This window comes from Catharus ustulatus, chromosome 1 (assembly GCF_009819885.2).
Source record: "Catharus ustulatus isolate bCatUst1 chromosome 1, bCatUst1.pri.v2, whole genome shotgun sequence".
NCBI lineage: Eukaryota > Metazoa > Chordata > Aves > Passeriformes > Turdidae > Catharus > Catharus ustulatus.
The window spans coordinates 142,959,214-142,969,429 of record NC_046221.1 but is presented as its reverse complement, the minus strand read 5'-3'; the positions used below and the strand labels follow the sequence as shown (position 1 = coordinate 142,969,429).

The window sequence follows — 10,216 nt, the reverse complement described above, 5'->3', positions numbered from 1 at the left end:
TTTTATTTCAGATTTCCAGAAAGGGAGCAGTGTTAGTGGGGAGATTCTGGTATCACTGTCTGAAAAAAGGACTCTAGATAACTGTTGTAAAGTCAAAGCTACATAATTATGGGCTTGTAGATGTGAAACAGCAAAGGAGATTAGTTCCTGGAGTCCTCACACAAGTGCAGTCAACACCTTTGTTTGATTTCCCCTTCTTCTAGTTTGATCTCTCTCCCTGGTATTAAAGTTTGGAAGGATCTCTAGGGTGCTGGTACACTTATTTCTGCATTGGAAAATCACAAACACATACACTAAAGATAGTGCTAGTGCAAAAAGTCTCACTTTAGCTGTCTAGGGTATACAACATGTCACATGAAATTAGAATGGATACAGGGATTACACATCTTGGAGAGCTCCAGTTGACAGTAAACACACTTGGCTGAAATAAATTATGGCCTCAGTTGCAACAAGTTTTACAGAAAAGTTTCACTGTGTAAATAGATTGGAGAAAATAAAGACCATTAACCACATATATACATGCCTTTTTTTGGCACTCTTTCCCTTAGCATCCACTCCAAACCCACTTGGATACCACTGACACTGAGCTAGACTGACCTTGACTGACTGAGTTCTTAGATCTGTGTTAATTTGTTGATAGGTCACATCTTTGTAATTCTTAGATTATGGCAATACAGAAAGGTACTGGTGCTCTGCATAGCACAATGTAATCTCACACACTGTAACAAAGGACAGTTACAATAAATAAATATTTTGCATCAGAAAATACTCATATCAGAGAATCATAAAATGGCTTGGATTGGAAGGGACCTTAAAGAACATTTAGTTCCAATCTTCCTGCCATGAGCAGAGACACCTTCCACTACACCAGGTTGCTCAGAGTTCTATCCAACCTGGCCTTGAGCACTTCCAGGGATGGGGCAGCCACAGCTTCTCTGGATAATCTGTGCCAATGTCTCACCATCCTCACAGTAAAAAATTTCTTCCTAATAGCTACTCTCTTTCGGTTTGGAGATATCCCCCCTTGTGTCACTACAGCCCCTTGTAAAAATTCTCTCTTCTCTTTTCTTGTAGGCTCCCCTCATGTACTGGAAGGCTGCAATTAAGTCACCCCAAAGCCTTCTGTCTTCCAGACTGAATAATTCCAATTCTCTCGGTTTTTCTGAAAAAGTGCTCCATCCCTCTAATCATCTTGGTGTCCCTCCTCTGGAGCCACTCCAACAGATCAATGTGTTCCCTGTGCTGGGGACCCCACAGCATTCAGGGTGTGTTCTCTCGAGAGCAGAGTAGAGGGACAGAATTGCCCCTGTCCACCTGCTGGCCACCCTGCTTTTGATGCAGCCCAGGACACTTTGGCTTTCTGGGCTGTGAGTGCACATTGGGTGATGTCCAGCCTCTCACCCACCAGCACCCCCAAGTCCTTCTTGGCAGAGCTGCTCTTGTATTGATACTGGGAGTTGCCCCAAATCAGGTGCAGCACATTGCACTTTGTCCTGTTAAACCTCATGAGATTCCCATGTGCCCACTTTTCGAGCTTGTCCAGGTCCCTCTGGATGCATCCCATCCTTCAGATGTGTCAGCAGCATCACTCAGCTTGGTGTCTTCTGCAAATTTGCTGAGGATGCGCTCAAACCCTATTGTACTGTGACTTAAAAAAAAAAATCTTGTATTTTATACTAGTGATTAAACTAGTGTAGTGCTACTACTATACACTAAAAAATGTAAAGAAGGGCAGCACAGGGATTACAGAAATATCTGAGAGTTTAGGAAGCTCAGGACACAGTCTCATACCCCCCTTTTAATTTCAGGCAAATTATTTACCCTCTTTGTAAGTCACTCTTCAATATGGAAACTGATGATACTGATCCTTCTCTGCTCCAGAGTAATATTATACAGTAAACACAGTCAAAAATTCTGAGGTCTCAGGATGGTATGACAAACACTATACAGTCAGACTTCACTTATCTGTGGTTAGATTGTTCAGACCATGGATGAAAAGCCAGCTTGGGTCTAACACGATATATTAGCTCAGGCACAGTGCCACATGAGTGCACTTATGCTTTCTAAGGCCAGCTCTGCTGTGGAAAGAGTACATCTGCTTTTGTGAGAACCTAGCTGGCTCCATCCCGAGGCAGCTCAGGTATTTCAGCACCAGAATTATTGGCGAGGAGTTTGGGGGGAGGGGGCAAGAAGGAGGAGCAAAACCACCCAGCACAGACCCAGCCTCGATCCTGGATCCAGCTGGGTTTATTAGACTTGGCTTTTCACCAGCTGTACCAGATCCACGCTGCCTCCCAGCTTTTGCACCTGCTCCATGGAGTCCCAGTCCTACGGGGCTCATCAGGTGAGGCACAACGGGACGAGTACCACAAGCAGAGTCACGGTCTGGCGAGACCTGTAGTGCTGGGAACAGGCTGTGAGTGAGGAGCAGAGAGAGAAATGGCACTGTGGAGTCAGTGTAGTGGATGTTATGAGGAATTAACAGAACTCCCTGTACCAAAACTAAGTTCACTTGGTAACTCTTGGCATCCCCCTTGTTTCAGCCTTGATTATCTGTACCACTGGGATTCCCATTTTATCAGCTTTACAATACCTTTGCCAAGTAGAGATGTATCTAGAAACCAGTACAAATCACTTACTGAAGTCACACTTTAGGACTTCTAGAGACATCTCGCCAAGACAATGAAAGTGGTGTTTCAAGGAAGAGACTTTGAATGAGTTCAGACTTTAGGAAGCCAGAAGGAAAAGGGGGGAGGGGTGAGAGGAAGAAATCAATCAAGGTCTTAAATAAAGGTTGAAAAACATAATTATCAAGAAGAAACGAAAAGGGAAAGGAAAAAAACATAGAGAAAGAACAGGGCGAGAAGTGGGGAGGGCTGGGTTTCCCCGGGCTGTAAGCAGGGCAGAGAAAGAGAAAGGACGAGGAGGCTTCGCGGAGAGAGGGAGAAGCCCGCCGAGGAAGCGCCTCCAGGCAAAAGCATCAGCGGCTCAGGGGCCGGCTGGCGTTAGGGCCCGGCGGAGGCGGGCGGCGCCAGGGCTGGGCGGCGGGAGGGCCGGGGCCCGGCACCACCCACGGGCCGCGGCCCCGCGCATCCCCGCGGAGCCCGCACGGCCCCGCCGCATAAAAGCGGCGCCCGGCGGCGGGGGCCCGGCGCGGACACCGCCTGCATGTGCCCGGGAGCCGCCGCCCGCCCCGCCGAGCCCGCGTGGGGCTGCCCCGCGGCGCGGAGCCGCGCTCGGGACCCGGCGGGACGGGGCGGCCGCGGGGCCGCGCCGCGGGAGGTACGGGGGGACGGCTTGGCCCCGCCGAGCCGCGACCTGAGCGCGTGTGGGCGGGGAGCGCCCCGCGCCGCGATAAATAGCGCTGTCCCCCGGCTGACAGCCCGTCCCGGGGCGTGCGGGGGCCGGCTCAGCGCTCGCCCGCTGCTCTGGGACGGGCTTGGGGCTCTCGGTGACTCCGCTCCACCGCCCCGCTCCTGCCCCCGCCCGGGTTGTGATTTTTCCCTGTCTGGTTCCTTTTGGGGAGAGCCAGAGCAGGACCAGGAGAGCCCGGGTCCGAGCTTTCCACCTCTCTCTCCCTGCAGCCCAGGGGAGATGCTGGAAGCGGCGGTGAGTTCGCAGCGCCCGAGAAGGGCGGCAAGAGGCGTGTAAACTGCAGCGGTCCCCAGCGCAGCCGCTGCCCCGCGACCCTCCGCCGGCCCCTCCTCGCCCCGCACGCCGCCGGCCTCGCCGCCCCTCGCTGCCGCCGGAGGAGGCTGCCCACCCCAGCGGCCCAGGATGCAGTTTCGCCTCTTCTCCTTTGCCTTGATCGTCCTGAACTGCATGGATTACGGCCACTGCCAGCCCGGCCGCTGGAGACGCAGCAAGAGAGGTGAGTGCCGCTGCTCGGCCGGGGCAGCCGCGGGAGCCCGCGGGGAGCCGGGGCCGCTCTCGGCAGGTGAGCCGGCTCCGCTCCGCGGGCACCGGGCCGGCACGTGGGGCGGCAGCGGCGGCCAGCCCGGGGCGCGGGGCCGTGCCGGCGTGGCGACCGCTCCGCGGGGCTGCTCGCCGCCGTCCTGCTGCGGAGGTCGAGCCGGGAGCAGGAGGAGCGGCGTGGACGTGAGCTGCGATGGGAAGGGACCGGCCGGAGCCCGGGGCTGGCGGGGACGCGAGTGCCCAGCGTTGGAGGCACGGCCCCCGCGGTGTGTCCTCCCGGCGGGGCCGGGGTCTCGCTGGGCGCTGCCCCCGCGGGAGGGGCCGTGGCGGGCAGGGGACGTCGCTGATGTCGCTGTCGCTGCTCGTCCAGTGGCTCACGGCTGCGGGGATCGCTGTTAGCCCGCGCAGTTCAGAGTCGCGTGTCCGCGGGACGGACTTTGAGGCTGCTTTCCGTGGACGTTTCCGAGGAGCAAGGCGGCTTCTCCCCTTCCATCCCCCGGCACCGCCGTGCCGCTCCCGCGGGGCTGGGGGCCGGGACAGCCGGGGCGGCGGAGCGCACTGCGCCTCGCTCAGCGCCCAGCGGATTTCTGTGCCGTCAACTTTGCTGCAAACATGCAGGTCCCTGTGAGGAAAAGACAAACGGTGCGTTGGGGCTTCATTGGATTCCCTCAACGCTGGTGTCGGGATGCCGGAGCTGTGCAATGTGCCAGTACAGCTCCCGTGTGGACGGAGAGGTTACTGCAGCGCTTTCCGCCTGGCAGCCTGGCCGAGGCTTCGGCTGTTTCTTTTCTACTTTTTTTTTTTTTTTTTTTTTTTTTGAGTGACGGTGAGGTTCACGTTATTATAAAATGGTTTTATTATCCACATATCCTGAATTATTTTTCTATCCCTTTTCCTGTTATCTTCTTGGCCACGAATCCTTGCATTTCTAAAGTTAGCTGAAAATCAGGTGGCTCAAGCTGTTGAGAAATCCGTTTTTCTGATAGAATTGCACTTTTAGTGATGTTATTTGGAAGGAGAAGGACTGGACATCTCCAGTGATAAACTGCTACAAACAGTAATAAAACGGTGAGAAGAAAATAGTTTGCACTTTCATGCATGTATCACCTTCAGAGTAGTTACAAATAAAATTGTGAGGCAGTTTGGTTTAGATGGTTTTTCAACAGATGGTTTCCAGAGTTTAATTTATGTGTGTGTGGCTAAAACGATAGCAGTCCTTTAAAGTGACCAGACTATCTGTGCTAACAAAGGGTATACTGTGTCTTTAATTAAATGTGGAACTACTTAGAGTGCTGGCTAGACAGCGGAGGGTGATAGTGGTATTTCTGCTTTACAACAGAGCTTAAGGGCTGCATTGTGGGAGTACTGAAATGAATAGACATCTAACTCAAGTAGTGTGAATTGTCCTCCTACAAAAACTTAAGCTGGTTTTAATTGATCTCATGTTCACTGATTGATCCTAGACCAATTGTTGTGCTTGTTGAACAGTTGGCTTTTCCAAAAGAGATTGATTTAAATTAGTTTTTAGTTTAATTATTGGATAAATACGATCAGTATTGACAGTTGACTTACTGGCACTTTTTTGTGCTATCACCTAAGGGTTTTGTTTTGGACTTTGAAGAATGCAGTCTTTTTCAGTTAAGTCGAAAGAAGTAAGCATAGCCATTTCTAAGCACAGAAAGGACAACCTAAGAATGTATTCAAATTATAATAGATATTTGCCATGACACATCCAGTCTGAAGTAATGCGTACAGGACCCAAAATTCCAATAATTTCACAATTTTTCCATATCCCATCTGCAAATAATCAGGCAGTCACTGTGGGGTACTGGCAGTTAAAATTTCTCTGGCATTCTGTTTTGTCTGTTACATGATCTCAGATGCTCCATAATATCGTTTTCTTAATGAAATACAATTTTTGGCATAGATGAAATCTCCTGTGTGGTAGGAATCAATTGCATTCAGTCTGGAATTATGGGCAAATATAATGTGTAGCTGATTTTTTAAAAGCAGCTAAATGTGCAATAAACTTTAAGTGTATGTGCCTGTATTGGCGCTTTTGTGGATTTGTTGCTGATGTAGAATACTCTAGTAAAGAAGACTTCGGTAAATTTGAGGAGATGTTCCCAGAATTCCTCATTCACCATCTGCTTGCAACCCTTTCCCAAATCAAGGCTTGCCAAATTACAGTAGAAGCAGAATGATAAAATAGGATTTACAAAGTGGTTCCTACCTTGCATTGATTTGTGTTTTGTTAGTCAATGTCATTTCACTAAAGTTTTTTTTTTTGATAAATATGTAATAATCAACAGGCTCTGCTTATTCCACTGCTGCTCTTAGTTACTTTTCCAGCTTATTAGAATGTTGCTTTGCACAGTTGCTCAGAGCAGAACCTTACTTTCCTTGAAACACCCCACCAAATTCTCCCTCTGGAAGTCACTGCCCTGAGCAGGTCATTGTGGTGTTTTTGCCTTTCCCACAGAAGTTTGAAAACCTATATAAGGGTTATTTGGCTTAAAGCTCAGTGGTGTAATATCACAGCTGGTTTAGCCTAATCTTTCCTTGTTGAGTTGTATAACTTGATTTTTTTTTGTTTCTCTTGTAAGCCTTCTTCAATGAAAATTTTTATATTTCTTTTTCAGATTTCTCTTTAGCAGTCAATGTAAGATGGACAGCTTCATGTCTTAACATTTCACTGAATTTCACAAGTTGCATGAAAGACCAGTGGATTTCCCTTTGATTTATGTAATGAAAACAACTTTTCCAAAGAGTACCCCAAGTCAAATGGGGTTACGTAGAAATGAAGAATCTCAGACTGGCTTACTGGGAGGTGTGATGGTATTCTGCAAAAGTTTTGACAGAAGGGAGTATAGGGATCATTATAAACAGCCATCAATAAACAGATGCTAACAGGATTCCCCAAGGGTAAAAAGTCAATATGATGGGAAGACTCATGAGTCTGAAGAGAGGCTCTCTACAGTTGGTAAGACCAGCACTGGAATAATAAAAAAAATGTGAATGGGATGCGTTCACGTAGTTAAACCATAAGTTGTTTATATCCAAGAACTGAAAACCTGTGGCTGTAAAATACTTGCCTTTCCATTTAGTTCCTATTCATGAAGTGTCATAAGGGCTAAGGTGATTACTTATCTGCTGGATGCTTACACTGTGTTAGAGGTACATAAAGTGGAATACCTGTGGCAATGAGTGACAGTGGTGATGGCAAAATGTCCACAGGTGGAAACAGAAGGAATACCTGGGGCAGGAAATTTCCCAAGTGTTTGTCAGACCTCAATATAGCTTTGTGCACAGTGTTTATTGAAGAATATGCATATATGGAGGGGTCCAGTCACTGGGTTCAAAATCATGTCAATTGAATCTTTATCATCTTAATGTAAGCTGGAAATCTCGACCACAAAACCGTTATTATAGGAAGCTGTTACGCTGTTACACGGATTTTCAACTAGAAGAAGAACCTGCTTGGATATTGAGGATTGTGATTTAGCTTTCCTAACAAGGTGTTTACCTGGGATAATCTTGGAACCTGTCTCAGCTGGATTGTATGGTCAGACTTTGGGAAAGATAGATGATTTGAGCATTAGGAAAAAAGAAACTATGCTGGAAATACTTGACTGAAATAAATACCACATCTACTTTTACAAGGACTGTACTAGCCCCTAAAGAGTAATATAGCTAAAAAAAAATCATACCATATGACTTTTGTCTAGCATTATCCAAATATTTTGCCTATTATTAGCTAATCTATCCTCCTCTCTTTGAGGCTGAAACATGTTTGAAGGACCGTTAACTTTTTATCTGTGGGTTAAGACTTAAAATCCTATGTGGAAGCTGTACTTTGAGATAATTTTTTTTCCCTCAGGTGTGACATTAAGCAGTTGTAACAGAACCTGTAAAAGAACTGAGATGTGTTTACACAAGTGGTCATTTTCCAGGCATTCATGATCAGGAGAAATGCTTGGAGTGTAGTTTCTGCTCCTCAGACCTGTACTTAGGATAGTTACTATTAATTCTTTATACATACTTTGTTATAGCAGCAGCTAGAACAGCATAACACTGATAAGTTAAAACTTTTAAACCTTTAGCTATTTGCACTTATTATTGGGTACATCTGAGGAAGTTTCTTTAACTGCTAGAAATCAACATTTCTGTGTGAATGACTGAATACTGAATGAGCTAATGATGCAGTGTTACTGAGGACAAGCAATGCTCAAACGGATTGTGAAGATTTGCAGGTGAATGCTCAAAACACCAAGAGCAGAATTCACTGTCAAAATGGACATCTAAGTTTAGGTGATTGATTCAGCTTCCCAAAGTTGGTTTTTAGTGCTACTTATAATGTTTAAGGGATATGCTTCTGGGCTTTATATGTACATGACTCTCTTTAGCAACTGGATGCTGGGCAGGATACCTTGGGACAGGTCCTGTGCATTTGACACCTTTGGGGGTGTCCCAAGGCCTGTTATTGGGGAAGCTGGAAATGGGGAGCATGTTCTGGCACAGTGTTGGGGTGTGTGTATGCTTTTCCTTGCCTGTATCCATCCTTTTAGGTTCCATTATAGGTCACATGGGGTTAGGGTGCTGGGCTAGATGGATGTGCCTGATCAGACCTTGAAGTCTGTGTACATGCTTTTGTGTTAAAACCTGCAGTAAGAGTTACACTGTGATGAAGAACTTTGATTTGTATGCTTGATAAACTTGTCCTAACTGTATATTTTCACCTTTTGGGGGATGGAGGGGATACACATTCTCTAAGACTTGGTTGAAGACTCACTTAAACAGCTCAAAATGCCTGACAGATACTGAAAGTAAGATTTTACACTAACATAGGGACATTATGGTGGTAACAGCAAGAATGCAGTTTCTCAATTCAACCTGTCATTTGCAATATACAGGCCAGCATTATTACTGTTAAAATATGTTAGCATGGTGTTTACATAAGTTGCCTTTAAAAATATAGAAAATATGAAATTATTTAAAAGGTAGAAAGTGGAAGAGGTGCTTGCTATCAAAATTCAAAGAATAATGAAATAAAAAATGGGCTGTTTCTTTGTTGGGTTTTTTCCTTTCTCTTACTCTTTCTGCCAAGACTCTAACTATTCCATGGAGATCTGCATTTCATTTCTGATCATCTAGCTGTTTTTTAATACAAAAAACTTTAGCTAACTATAGGGACTGTCTAGTCAAACCTGCAGATCATCACAGGCTGAAAACATTACACAGCTTACCGTACCTCTAACTTGAAAGCATATGGTTTACCGTAACATCCTTTCCAAAAATGCATCCTTGATTTTGAATTCTGAGGTGGGATTCTTGTGATTACAGGTAACTATATGGAACATGGCCTACATTTTCTTTTATAATGATTGTAGGGATAATCGGGGCAGTCTATCAAACTGTTGGTATAATTTAACTCGTCCTGTGGTAGGTGCCTGCCTTTGATCAGAAAAAGCATACCTCTAAATAAATATAAGATTACTTAATTACCTCTATGTAAAATTGAAGTGTATTTCTGCAGTACATGTCTTCAGTGTTAGCCCCTGAACTTAACTGAAATCAACCCCCAATGAGAAAGGATCTACCACCTATATTTAAATATTGGTGCAGCTTTCAACTTCAACAGATACTGTCCCTGAAAGTTCTAATCTGTCCTGTATTAGAGATTGAGTTTCAGGTATTTTTTAATAAATTCAATTCTTCAAGCATGCCCTTTCTTTTCACCTCAGAGTTTTGTTCAGGCACATTTGGAGAACCTTCTGTATTTGTCTAGGCTCCAAGTATTTGCTAATCCTTTTCTAAGTGAAAGCATGACTTCATATGTGTTGGCTGTTGATAATGCACAAATGTAACAGCTTGATCCTTTCATCATGAGCTGCTTTAGACACTGAAATTAGGTGCTGCCATGGTTTGTATACTCATTGTGTTTGTAGTACGTGTTTAGCAGATGTAATGCTTTGGTGCCATTGTGGTGCTGCAAAGTAATTTTGTGCAAGATGAGCAAATCTATCACTTTTTTTGGGACAGTAATGATGGGTTTAAACCTGTTCCCAAGTAATTTTTGGTGTAGAGGATGGGATAGACTTTGTACTACTTTTTGATACTTGGATTCTAACACTTTTTAGGAAATGAGGTGTCAAAGTGTCAATTAGCTCTTCCTTGTGAGCACCAAAAGGCAGATGCAGAGCTCTCTTTATGGCTTTGTCCAGGCAGCTCCATCCATGCAGACCACTTACTGATCAGACTTTAGTGTTGCACTTGTTGAGCTTTGCATATCTGTGAGCAG

The 10,216-nt window shown here is 45.8% G+C and overlaps 1 protein-coding gene across 1 annotated transcript in view; it reads left to right on the top strand.

Annotated features, from left to right (window-relative positions):
- Positions 1-3,712: 3,712 nt before the first annotated feature.
- LOC117009237 (R-spondin-2-like) overlaps positions 3,713-10,216 on the top strand; it is a 105,597-nt gene continuing 99,093 nt past the window's right edge. Inside the window, exon 1 of the mRNA XM_033083816.1 lies at positions 3,713-3,871. Coding sequence (XP_032939707.1) covers positions 3,778-3,871 — 94 coding nt within the window. The 5' untranslated portion in view covers positions 3,713-3,777. The remainder of the gene's footprint in view (positions 3,872-10,216) is intronic.